General features: G+C 44.6%; 1 protein-coding gene across 17 annotated transcripts in view; it reads right to left on the bottom strand.

The window, feature by feature from the left end:
- Positions 1-5,777: 5,777 nt before the first annotated feature.
- Positions 5,778-13,454, bottom strand: part of Pkp4 (plakophilin 4) — a 208,534-nt gene continuing 200,857 nt past the window's right edge. For 9 of the 17 annotated variants that reach the window (XM_038336226.1, XM_038336222.2, XM_038336221.1 and 6 more), the window contains 5 exons: positions 12,764-12,848; positions 12,525-12,642; positions 10,003-10,131; positions 8,272-8,345; positions 5,778-6,759 (listed from right to left, as the gene is read on the bottom strand). In XM_038336226.1, the coding sequence (XP_038192154.1) occupies positions 6,511-6,759; positions 8,272-8,345; positions 10,003-10,131; positions 12,525-12,642; positions 12,764-12,848 (655 nt within the window). In that variant the 3' untranslated portion in view covers positions 5,778-6,510. The remainder of the gene's footprint in view (positions 6,760-8,271; positions 8,346-10,002; positions 10,132-12,524; positions 12,643-12,763; positions 12,849-13,454) is intronic. The other 8 variants (XM_038336233.1, XM_038336232.1, XM_038336231.1 and 5 more) reach the window with 3 other exon arrangements.

A 13,454-nucleotide genomic window follows, 5' to 3' on the forward strand; every position in this document is an offset into this window, starting at 1 on the left:
ACCCTCTCCCAAGGTACCCATGCTCCCAATTTACTCAGGAGATCTTGTCATGATCTCCTTCCCATGTAGAATAGATCCAAGTATGTATCTTTTAGGGTCCTCCTTGTTGTCTAGGTTCTCTGGGATTTTGATTTGTGGGCTGGTTTTCTTTGCTTTGTTTAAAAACCACTTAAGAGAGAGTACATATAATTGTCTTTCTGGGTCTGGGTTACCTCACTCAAAATGTTTTCTAGCTCCACCCATTTGCCTGCAAAATTCAAGATGTTGTTATTATTATTATTATTATTGTTGTTGTTGTTGTTGTTGCTGTGTAGTACTCCATTGTGTAAATGTACCACATTTTCCTTATCTATTCTTCAGTCAAGGGGCATTTAGGTTGTTTCCAGGTTCTGGCTATGATAAATAATGCTGCTATGAACATTGTTGAGCAAAATTCTTCACAGACCTTGAAAGAACGGTACTCAACTTCATATGTAAAAGGAAAAAAACCCAGGATAGCCAAAACAATCCTGTACAGTAAAATAATTTCTGGAGGCATCACAATCCCTGACTTTAAACTCTACTACAGAGTTACAGTACTGAAAACAGCCTAGTATTGGCATAAAAACAGGAGGATCAATGGAACCGAATCGAAGACCTGGATATTAATCCACACAGTTTTGAAACCTGATTTTTGGCACAAAAAGGAAAAAAAAAGTATATTTAACAAATGGTGCTGGCATAACTGGATATCAACATGTAGAAGAATGAAAATAGATCCATATCTATCACCATGCACAAAACTCAAGTCCAAATGGATCAAAGACCTCAATATAAATCCAACCACACTGAACCTCAGAAAAGAAAATGAAAAGTATACTTGAATGCACTGGCACATTGGTGCTAGGTCATTAAAGTATGTCTCAGGCTATGTTATTTCTTTACAAACTATTAATGTATTGAAGTAGTTTTATTAGCATATACTAATTATACATAACAACAGGTTTCACTATATTTTATACATGTACATACTTTTGATCATATTCACCCAACTCTTCTCTCCTGTCCTTTCCACTTCTGCAGATCCTTTCCCCAACTCCTCTCTTTTCCTTTGAAATTTTTGGAGGTAATTATTGATATAATTTGACACAGTGAAATGTAGATCTGATGTGTCTAGTTTGAAGTCTCGCTGCATGTATGCACCTGTGTAATTGCCATCCTAATCAATCCACCCATCCCAAACAGCTTTTGCCCATACCTACATCTGTGGTCCCTGTTACATTCAGGGAGTTTTTTCCCTGTTCTTACATGGGAATCCTTCAGCATGTATCCTCTGCCAATTTCTTCTCTTGAACAACATGTTTTTTGGTATGTGTCCAGGTCATATTTGTGGCTCATTGTTTGTTGTCGACTAATATTTTGATACAAATATATCTCACAATTTTTCCTATTCTTGGATAAGATTTTTGTTTATCCACTCTGCTGGTGTATAGTTGTGTTGCCTCCAGTTTTTGGCTATTAGGAATAATCTTACTATAAACAGTGCTACTCAAAATCATTGAATAAATGAATAGTAATGGCCAAGTTTTCAAATGTTTTTCTCTGTGATCCAGCTTGATCATGGAAACAAAGCCACAATCTGCAGGCCTGGCAAGAGTGTTGATTTAAGGGTATTACTGAGGCCTCATGATGCTAGAGTCACATTGTGATAGATTTCGTTTTAATGGGGCCTTTGTTAATAGATGCTGCTCACAGAGTGAGTTACCAGTCTAGCAGGAGCCAGCATTCATAGTGGAGTGATCAGGATTGAAATCTCTCACAGAGGCTCATGTGATGTCATGGTGGACAAGATAGAGTTGGGTACATTTTTATTTTCTTTTAAATTTTAAAATTTGTTTTTATTGAGCTACACATTTCTCTGCTTCCCTTCCTTCTTTCCCCTCCCGTGACTCCCCCCCTCCCAATTTACTCAGAACTTGTCTTCTTCTACTTCCTATGTAGATCCACGTGTCTTTCGTAGGATCCTCTTTATTGTCTAGGTTCTCTGGGATTGTGAACTGCAGGTTGTTTTTTATTTGCTTTATGTCTAAAAGTCACTTAAGAGTGTTTGTCTTTCTGGGTCTGAGCTACCTCACTCAATATGTTTTTTTTTTTTACAGATCCATCCATTTGCCTGCAAAATTCAAGATGTCATTATTTTTTCACTGTGTAGTACTCCATTGTGTAAATGTATGACATTTTCTTTATCCATTCTTCAGTCGAGGGGTTAGGTTGTTTCCAGGTTCTGGCTATTACAAATAATGCTGCTATGAATATAGTTGCACACATGTCCTTGTGGTATGACTGAGCATTTTTGGGATACCCAACAGCGGTATTGCTGGTAGATTGTTTCCTAATTTTCTGAGAAATCATCATACTGATTTCCAAAGTAGCTGTACCAGTTTGCATTCCCACCAGCAATACAGGAGTGTTCCCTTTATTCCATATCCTCTCCAGCATAAGCTGTCATCAGTGTTTTTTATCTTGGCCATTCTGGCAGGTGTAGTATGGAATCTCAGAGTTGTTTTGATTTGCATTTCTCTGATAGCTAAGGATGTTGAGCATTTCCTTAAGTGTCTTTCAGCCCTTTGAGATTCGTCTGTTGAGAGTTCTGTTTAGGTCTGTACCCCATTTTCTTTATTGAATTATTTGTTCTTTGGATGGCAAGTTTGAATTCTTTGTATATTTTTGGAGATCAGTCATTTGTCTGATATGGGGTTGGTGAGGATCTTTTCCCAATCTGTGGATAGCCATTTTGTCTTGTTGACCATGTCTTTTGCTTTATAGAAGCTTCTTGGTTTCAGGAGGTTCCATTTATTGTTTCTCTGTGTCTGTGCTACCGGGGTCCAGTGTGATTGGACTTATATTGAAGTCTTTGATCCATTTGGTCTTGAGTTTTGTGCATGGCAACAGATATGGATCTATTTGCATTCTCCTACATATTGATATCCAGTTATGCCAGCATCATTTGTTGAAGATGTGTTCTAGCTAGAACACTAGGACAACAAAAGGTCAAGGGGATACTTCTTTGGAAAAGAAGCCAAACTCTCATTATTTGCTGATATGATAGTTTACATATGTGACTCTAAAAAATTCTTCTAGGGAACTCCTACATCTATCTCATAAACACCTTCAGTAATATGGCAGGATACAAGACTAACTTAAAAAATCAGTATCCCTCCTTTATACAGATGATAAACAGGCTGAGAAAGAAATCAGAGAAACATCACCCTTCACAATAGCCACAAATAACATAAAATATCTCAGAGTAACTCCAACCAAACAAGTGGTAGACTTGTATGATGAGAACTTTAAATCTTTGAAGAAAGTAACTGAAGAAGACAACAGAAAATGGAAAGATCACCCATGCTCTTGGGTAGGTAGAATTAACATAGTAAAAATGGCAATCTTGCCAAAAGCAATCTACAGATTCAATGCAATGCCCATCAGAATCCCCAAATCCCAGAGGTTCTTCCTACATGGCATCTCCCTGACTGTGCCTACTCTCTCTCTATATCTCTGTTTGTTTCCTGCTTGGCTTTATCTACTAAGCCACTGGCTGAAACAGCTTCTTTAATAAACAATGGTAATAAAATATTTATAGCATATAGAGGGGAATCCCACATCAGATAATAAGTTTCCTTTGATAAATTTAAGGTAGCAATGAACAATATCTAATAGATAGTATGTAGTTGGAATTCAAATGCCTGAATTTGCCACCAGCATTTAGTTTAGGCCAGAGGGCTACCCCTGCCTTGATCACTTACTGGCTGTCACCTTTAGTAATTTACTCGTTTGTTTCAGAGCTTAGAAGATGGAGTATACACTGACTGTGAGGGTGAACTGATCATGCTTGTGTAACCATCAGCACTTAGTACTCAAATACTTAGTATTTCAGTGTAAGAATCAGCAATCAGGTGGACAAACGCTGACCAGGGGTTAATGATGGGGGTGCTGTGTGGTCATGATTTCCAATACTTAGGAAATCATGGTCTTCAAAGGATGTAATCTCAAACAGGCAGAGGCAAAAATATGATCTAGGGAGCTAGAGAGATGGCTTGGCAGTTAAATGCACTTGTTCTTGCAAAGGACCTGAATTCTGTTCCTAGCATCCACATACTGTCTCCCAGCCACCCGTAACTAGTTCCAAGGTGTCTAATGCCTTTGCCTCACCACTGTGGGTATTAGGCACATATGTGGCACACATGTGTACATGCAGGCCACACACACACACACACACACCAACAGAAAGAAAAGTCTCATGGCTTTTCAAGGTTAAGACACTGTTCTGTGACAATACTCCACACCCACTCCACTCTCCTTGGCAAACTCCATATCCTGCCATCAAAGTCTAAACGCATTGGCTGTAGAACTGGATGGTATCCAGGAAACGAGAGGTCTGCACATGTCTGCACTGCACACTAACCCAGGGAGCTCTTTAGCAGGAAGGACTTGAGGCTTGGTCCGTTTGTTCTGTTGGTCGTGGTCAGCTGGAACCTCACCTAGGGGAAGCTGCTCAGATGCCTGGAAGGTGGAGTCAGGCGCATAAGACTTGGCTTAGCTTTCTAACCTTGGCTCTGTTATTCTCAGCCAACCCTGGCTCTGCAGAACCACACACCGCTTGCTGTGGGGTGATGCTATTTGGTCCTATCAGGATGGTAACAATGACTCAACAGTTCTAGCGGTTATGTTTCTTTTCACTGCTGATCTGTGATGCGAGTCTCTGCCTGCAATTCCTTTTCTCCAGTCACAATAACTTGTTCAAAGGCCTCAGATCTTCTGCCTAGTCCTCACCATGGCCCCTTTCTGGCTACACTGGGTCGCACTGGAGGGAGGCCCAAATGAGTTCCCAACTATGATTTGCATTTGCTGCAATAAGGCAGTAAGTGCCAAAACAGTCACTATAAGAAATGGTTCCTGGAGCTCTGGAGGCTCCAAGTTTCCTGACTCTTAGCAATCAGCCTTCACTTAAACCTAGGGACCAAGGAACCAGGTTCTGGAATGTGAGATCAAATAGGTGTGATGTCCAGTGGTCTGTGTCAGTCCCTCAGGAAAATCCAGTGACGTCTGTCATATGAAGGCTGCTTCCTCTGTCCAAACAGGGCACACGTGACAGAGAGCATGACCCTGTCAGATATCTTAGGTGTCCTCTGGAAAGCTCAGAAAGGCGCCGTTTGTAGACGTCACCTATTCTCTTGCCTATGCTTGGATCTGTTTTACTTTGAATCCTAACCTCAGGCTGTTTTTCCATCCAGGAAAGCACTGTTTCTTGGGTCTCTTTCTATAGTCACAATGCTGCATGGTAGCACTGGGACATGCCTACGGTGTCCGTGAGGACTCCCCAGGGCCGTATGTAATTCAGCACTCAGTATAATATTTAGGATCAGTGCCGGCTTCTATCACACTGATGCCAAGCGAGCAAATGTCCAGCTGCTCACGTGTAATGACTCAGTTCCAAAAAGTCACGTTGTAGGTGGAAGTGGTCCTTGCCAAGGCAGTATGGCCAGGATGCCGGACGTAATTTCCCTGAGGCAAAAAGAGATGCTAAATACATCTAGTAGGCTGAAACAAAGCAAAACCTGCTAACACTGCAGAGGCTATCAAACAAAAACAAAAACTCTGAGAAGTACACATACTCAGGCAAGTAAGGGAGCGGCTACATCCTCGATGCCCAGTGTGGCCCATCTCACAAAGGGTTCGCTCAGTCTGCGTTTTCCCATCACACCCGGAAAAAGGGGACCAGAGCACACCTTCAGGGATGGCGTTTCCACATTTATTATTCTTCCATGTGCATAGAAAATGGCAGTGACCTGTCTGTGAAAGAGGCGGGATGAGCATGGCGCTGCTGTCGCACTCAACTAGGGGCTTCCAGGGCTCACTACCCACTGAAGACAGGATGGCAGAGTTGGCTGTCAACCGCTAATAGTTCCTTGGGTTTCCCGTCTGTGTTTTAGGCTGTCAGTTCTTCAACTCTTTTCAAACGACACACTGCGTTACAAATGATGGCACTTAACCAAGGTGGCATTTCCATATTTACACCAACAGAAGAAATTTTTACAAGACATAATAGCATACAATCTCGACATTTAGTTATAGCAATAAAACATGAAGGGCATCCATTTTATTATTTTTTTCTGTACAAACTATCTGAACATAACTTTATTCACATTAAAAAAATCATCTGTAATTTGATTTGACCTACACATAACCCCATCTTACTTCACCCGTGTCTCAAACCGCTCACCACATCACCCACACCGTCACCACGAGGATCTACCGGGAATTAGACCTAACACCTACACAGAGCTTAGAAAGTCCCCTCCCAAGGGTTTCCTCACATCCCTGAAAATTCCTCAAAAAAGAAAATCAACACTCCTCACTCATTCCTTCCATTCCACTTCCACATCTCATCATCAGATCAGCAAGGCAGACGCTTCACCTCAGTCCAAGCAAAGTGACAAAGAAAGAGTTCCCCGACGGGCATCGTTGATGCTACACCCAGGAGTCGGGGGACCCTGGGTACTGTTCGGCTCTGTAAGAAGGTCGTTTAGTGGAATAAAAGTCTACGTAATTTGTGGTCGATTTCAGTCCATATTGTGTTGAGTAATCAGTAGAAGCTGGAAAGTGAACTCGGTCATCAAAATAAGGGTCTTCATAGCTACGCGGAGACTGTAGGTACAATCTGTATGCATCCAAGGGCTTCCTGGTGGCGTCATCTTGATAGTACAGCTGCTGGTGCTGCTGGCAGAATGGAAAGGCAAGCAAGAAAAACACACACTTAAAGAACACTGATGTGGGCTTCCCCCTTCGCATTTTCAAGTACTTTGTGGGTTCAAGGGGAGATGCTGTTTCAGGTGCGCACCATGTTTGCTCACAGGAGGGAGGATTTTAAATCATGTTTATACACAAGCTGGCTTTGTTTGCTCAAGCCTGGTCTGAGGCCCCGGGAGAAGGTAGGCCCTCAGTGGGAGGTGGCATGGGATGTGGAGGAGCCTGTCAGATGTGGACCCAAGGAGGAGGCAGCTTTTGCACAGGAAAGTTAAGCATATCATGGGCATACTTGAGAGCTGAGGATTTGGTTTCAAGTAACTGTAGTGATAGGATTATATTTTAAAACATTTACTCTGTTGATGTAGATTTGAATGCACCACTCAGTTTAGAAAGACGTAAGGTAGTTTGATGAGCTCATTAAAGGGTGAACAATGGCAGGAAGACAACAGTTTGCAGAGACATGGTGGCAAATACGATTCTGGAGGCAAGACTCCTGCAAGCCGTGCCACTGAGGTCCTCTGAAGAGCACGTGTGGACAGGGCACCTGGTCCCCATCTCCTCCTGTGCTCACCAGGCCCGCAAATTGTCATAGCTCTTACGTCTGTCTTCATATTGCCCAAATCCCCCCAATTCAGTACAATTTAATAATTTACCATATAGGTATGGGCATCCATCTGAAACTCATTCTCACCTCATGGTGTTTCAGAGTTTAAAAAAATATACTTAGCTAAGTATCTCCTCTTTTGAAGGCAGAGCTAGATTTCTCTTGCCTTCAAAAGAAACAGCATAGGCTGGGTGTGGTCTTGCATGCCTGTAACCCTGACTACTCATGAGACTGAAAAGGGAGGGTTGATTTAGCTTAAAAATTTGAGCTCAGCAGCAACAGTAAGACACACACACACACAAAAAAAAAACCACCAAAAATTAGAGCATAAACTACTCATATTTTTTTCCTATTTACATAAAAAAGATCATGGTATAGATAGAGGTCTTAGATAAGAGGCCTTATTTGGAAGGATACAATACAGTTCTGGCTGGGAAACCCTGGTTTTGTGGTTGAAAGGGGTACGTGTGGCAGGTATAGTCCTTGAGGGTGGCTCAAGAAGGCCCCGCCCTGGAAGCAGAGTCTGGGGGCTCTAAACACAACCCTCTCAGGAATGGGCTGCAGACTCAGTTTTTAAGCCACGGAGCTGGGATGAGAGGGTGAAGTGTCCACAGAGAACAAAGAGGGCATGAGGTGAGCTCACCAACTTTGCCTCCCCCAAGGATGGAAGAGGCTTTATAGGTCAATGGAAAGGGGGAGGGGTGGGAGAGGGAACCTGCTGGACCAAGAGCAGGCATTGGAGGTTCCCCATCAGAGGCCTGCAGTCTCAGAAGCTCTGATGGAAACAATTTATCTAAACCCTGTGCAGGTCTGAGGAGCAAAGTTCCTCAGGTGTGACTGCTAGCCAGCCTTCTGTACAAATGACATTGCGGATTCACCTGTAGCCGTCGATTTTGTTCTCTTGCTGGTGACGAATAGGAACTGATGTAAATTGGTGAAGGTTTGCTGGAGCCTGTAAGAAAGTTTATTAAATTAAAACTATCACTTAGTATACCAGTCCACCAGGTTGTATAGCTCCCACCTTCCCAAGTGCCAGCGTAGGCAGAAGGGCAGCAGCCCAGTCTCCCTGGATATGGACAGCACTTCCCGGGCCTGGGAGGCTAGCAGCAAAAACAGGCTCTCTCTGTGTGTGTGGCAGCAAGAAGCATGAGAATGCAGGGTCCACAGAGAGGGGCTGTCTCAAGCTCTGCTCAGTCTTGGGGGCTTCTGTGATAGGCTTGGAGCAGCAGCGTGGCTCCCTGTGCTGAGCTGAGGAACATCGCTCTGCCAGGGCCTTGAGCCACAGTGTGAATCAGAGAATGCAACATCAGAATGCACCTCGTGCCTTCAGAGCAGCTGCGAGTCAGACCCTGGCTTCTGGAAGGGGCAGGGAGCTACAGAGGCACAGTCCTGGGTCTGCTGTGGTTAAGTATGTAGTAAACGGAGAAGCACTCAGGGATTCGGCAGGTGTCTCCAAGAGCCCAGAGCTGACTCTTGATGACATCACTAGCTGCCTTTCTATCACTGCTAAACCTAGCAAAGGTTTTAATTTTTTAATAAGGAAAATAAAGCATATTCCAAGCAAATTAAGTTTACTGAAGCAAGCAAGGATAAAGGGTGCATGCTCAGGAGGCAGTCTTTGCAACAAAGCAGGCTGCTGCAGACCTGCCGCTGCCTGAGCTTCAGCTGGCCTGTGTGCTTCCCTTCCACGCAGAGCTTGGTATTTGAGATGTAGCATCTGCAATTTTCTGAGCTATTAATTGCCATGGTAACTCTACTTGATTAGTAAACAGTTCTGTGAAGTCACAAATTCAACGACAACAGCAAACTCAGACTCCTCCCCCAGCAGCAGTTAAGCTGTCATCCGCTTTCATTTCTTTCTTTTTAATAAATAGGTATTTTTCCCCTCCCTTCCTCTTTTTGTTTTTTATTTTGAGGAAAAAGTACTTTTTGTTTTGCAGTTGCTCATGACTTGTTCTGGAGTAAGTTTAAATTAAAGTAAAATTAATTTGCTAAATTTTAAATTTTTGAGAATGGACCAATTACCTTTGGGTTGGCAAATTTAAAATATTTTATACACATTTTTCTGAACCAGGTATAAAACTTAATACTATAATATTTCATTCTTAAAAAATAACCACACTTGAGGAAAATCATAAGTTAGTCTGTAATTCACTCAAACTCTATTCCATGAAAATGTAAACGGGCTCAACTGCTGTTAATCAGTGTGAGTTTAGAAACTGATTAAAGACTAGGAGCCAGTCTGGAGGGTCTATGCGGGCCCCACGAACTACACTGGGCCCTTGATTCTGATGCATACATAAGGGACTCGTGCTGGAGCAGGAGGGGACAGGAGCAAGGGAATGGCACCTGGGGCATCCAGAGTGACCACTGGATTCAGCCCGCTCTTATTGGTGACCATCACATCACTATAAGAGCTGGACTAGTTTAAAATAAGCAGAAAAGGCAACAACCCCGAAAGTAGCAGGGAAGGGACAGACGGGGACATGGTTTGCTGCTGGGGGACAGTCTTATATGAGCATGGGCTGGTTAGTTTCCAGGACGCCGGCTGAACGCCCAGAAATGTGGTCCCTCCAGGTATTGCATCACACACCCAACTGGCGTCTTACCAGGGTACAGGCCTTTATGAGTGGCATCCCCTTGGCTATTGTAATACTGCATAGGTGGCTGGGTCCTATCGTATTCAGAGCGAGGCTCTCTGATCCCTAACAGTGCTGGTGAGGAGGAGGTGCTGCCAACTGAAGGGAGAGGCAAAGGAAGAAGAAGGGGAAAAGAGAGAGAGAAGTCAGATTGTCAGCTCCAGAAAACAAAGTGCTTATTAGCAATGCCACAGTCAAATCAGCTCTTAGAGGGTGGAGAGCAGCCAGACCCCAGGACCATGAACATACCCTACGTCCCCATACCCCCAAGGGTGACATCTGGGCCCACCCCCTAGCTGCAGCTGCAGCAAGAGGGTGGCAGGCAGTGGTGACTCAGGGACTTGACCCAACCTTGGGGACTGAGTGGAGTAGCTTAAGAGCCAATCACAGCTCAGCTGCTTACAAACCCCTCTCAGCACTTCTGTATAGATATTTGGTATCATATATGTATTTTATATGGCATGCGGTGATTTTTGATCATTTAAACAATATCTGTATGTGTCTAGAAGAGCCTAGTGCACCACATTTATAGTTCTCTTTATGGTAGGCTAATGTCAGATCATGTGATGCCTAGGCCACATATCTGATAATGACTAGACATCCCCCTTTGGATGTTTCTTTCTTCCTGGCTCCCCCCCCCAAAAAAAAGAAAAGAAACAGGTCAACAGGTCACATGAGTTCCCCCTCCCCCTCTTCTCCTCAATAACGGTGTGGTTTGTAAGAAAGCTAATTCCTTTCACTGGGAAGTGGTGGTCCTTGTGTCTTGGCAGAGCCAAGCCTGCCGGGGGCCCTGCAGGACAGGTCTTTTGTGTGCTGTCACCTCACTGACACCGGGCTGCCTGTGTTGGACAGGGAGAGCACATGTAGCCATGTCTCTGTGCTATGTCACTTTTGGGAAGAAGGCAGGGCAGGAGAGACCAGCTCCCCTTTGGGCTGACACTACTTAGGCAGTGGATGTGCCCATAAGCAGATCCCTCACCAGGGCCAGAGGAGGAGGATCAGCCCTTAGACAGCTGAGAGACATCCCACCTAGGGACTGGGGTGGGGCCACCAGCACTTCTGCTTGTATGTTTGAAAGGTTCACGTAGCAAATCCATTGCAAAGTAGCTGTGTGTTAATCCATTTGGGATGATTCTGTGGCTGCTCTTAAGCCCCTTGTCTGGTAGCCACCTCTACTAGCTTCCCGGACAATCCCTATTCCCAAGTCCTCGAACACACTAAAATTTTTTTTTTTGGTTTTTCGAGACAGGGTTTCTCTGCAGCTTTTTTAGAGCCTGTCCTGGAGCTAGCTCTTGTAGACCAGGCTGGCCTCGAACTCACAGAGATTCACCTGCCTCTGCCTCCCGAGTGCTGGGATTAAAGGCATGCGCCACCACCGCCCGGCTTCACACTGAATATTTTTAATAAAAGAACAGTATAAGGGCTTATCTATCAGGGGTATCCAAAACAAAGTTCTTGTTGAATAAAACAGCTCATAATTTTAAAGCAAGACATATCTACCTCAGAGCAGGTGTAGATCATGTTTAAAACAAAAAACCCAAACACCAAACTAATCAAAAAGAAACTCCCAGCACAACCGTAGCCATTCAATCATGTGGCTGGAGCCCCTGGGCGGGATATTAGTCTTTTTGTCCACATTCGTTCCCATGAGCAATAGGACTGTCAGAGGCGGCACAGCAGACGACATCACACAATATGTGTGGGGATGTGTGGTTTAAAGCCGAATCAAAGTAAGAAGCATCTCTTTTCCTGTTTCATCCAGGCAAGAATTAAATTCACGGGCCTGGTTTGACTTTGCAATCACAAGGTTTCTTTACATGTAATTTAGTGTGAAACTCAAAACATTCTTTACATTAAGTGAACGGGTGGGAGGCACAGTTGCTAAGACCTCAGCTTAAAGTCCAGGAACTTTCTAGAAGGCCACAGTGTGAGGAGGGGTGGTGGTGGGTTGTCAGTCTGCAAAGTAGGGAACTGGGAAGTGCCGCTGCAAAGCTAGAAAGGCCTGGGTTCAAGGAGCCTGTTTCTGAGAAGTTTCACCAAGAAAACTGAGAAAAAAAACCCAAAAAACTCTGCCTACAGCAACAGCAGCAGCAGCGACAACAAGGAGACTTCAAACTTATGCAGAGCTGGCAGATCACAACGACATTCCTGGTCAGCCAGTGCCTCTTAAATTACCCTCCACCTCCCCAGACACATCAGGTTACGGGTCCAGATGGTCAAATGCAGATACCAGGGTCCTGTCCCTGCCCCAAACCTGGTGAAGCAGCATCCAGACATCCAGGTGTGGGGATAGGCCCTGTTTTTTTTTTTTTTAATGCACTGCAGCAGATGTAAGCGGTATTATCTTTTAAATGGAAGAAAGCGGGCTCTTAGCAGTGCAACTGTCAAAGCAGGCTCTTAGGTTGATGGGCCGTGCCGAAGGGGACAGGCTGCATCAGCTCACGCCCAGCCCCCGCCCCCAACAATGTTCTGTCACACAAATGCCCACTGACCTGACTGGATGATGGGCGACATCTGTTGGTTGGTGGTGGACAGAGAAGGGTGTGATTTGAATCGATCTCGCTCTAGCGTGGACACAGGTGTAATAAAATGGTTCTGATTCCACCCATCCTGGAGTTAAAAGGAAGAAAGCAACATCTCAGGAGGAATATAGCGCTTCATCGCAGTAAGTGATGGAGAATGTGTGCTGTGAGGAATGCTGATTGAGGCACAATTCCCCTTGGATGTTTACCTTTTTGTAAATGCTCCGGAGGTCCCGATACTGCCACAATGTATTTAAGACCTGGGCTGCCGCCTTCACCACTTTCAGAGAGGATCTAGGGAGAGATGGGGGTTTAATGAAGATATGTAACATGGCCACTCCCTCCGAGAGGCTCAGGCAGCAAACCAGCAGCTGAAGGGGCAGGATGGAGTATGTGCAGGAAGCGGAATCCTGAGAAAGGCAAGGGTGCCTTCTCACCTTTGCAGCACAGGGGGATCCCCTGAAAGCTGTTACCCGCACCTCCAATTTCTCCCCTTAAACTCACGGCTTCCATATTATTGTTGTATTCAACAATAACGAGGCCTCAATCTCATCCTACCTGAGTAAGAAGGGGCCTCAGACTCTTGCCTATCTTCCATAATCTCCAAGTGACCACATGCTCCTGGGGACGCATGTTCTGGCTACTCCTTTCTAGGTTTGTTTTGGGGTTCTCATCTCCCTGACACCGTCAATCTTTACTTCTAAACAAGTCCTTTAGATACCGCAGACTCCTTTCCAGCTAGAGCGTAGGTCCCACCCCCAGCCTCCATCTCTCCCCCGATCACACACTCACTGGATGTCTGGTAGTTATCCCCAAGCACCTGAAGCCCAGAGCAAATCCGTCTCTGGCAGACTTCCCTGCCTTGCTATGACCTCTGTGGATAAAAACTTGGGGGTCATT

The sequence above is a fragment of the Arvicola amphibius genome, chromosome 7 (genome assembly GCF_903992535.2).
Source record: "Arvicola amphibius chromosome 7, mArvAmp1.2, whole genome shotgun sequence".
Classification (NCBI taxonomy): domain Eukaryota; kingdom Metazoa; phylum Chordata; class Mammalia; order Rodentia; family Cricetidae; genus Arvicola; species Arvicola amphibius.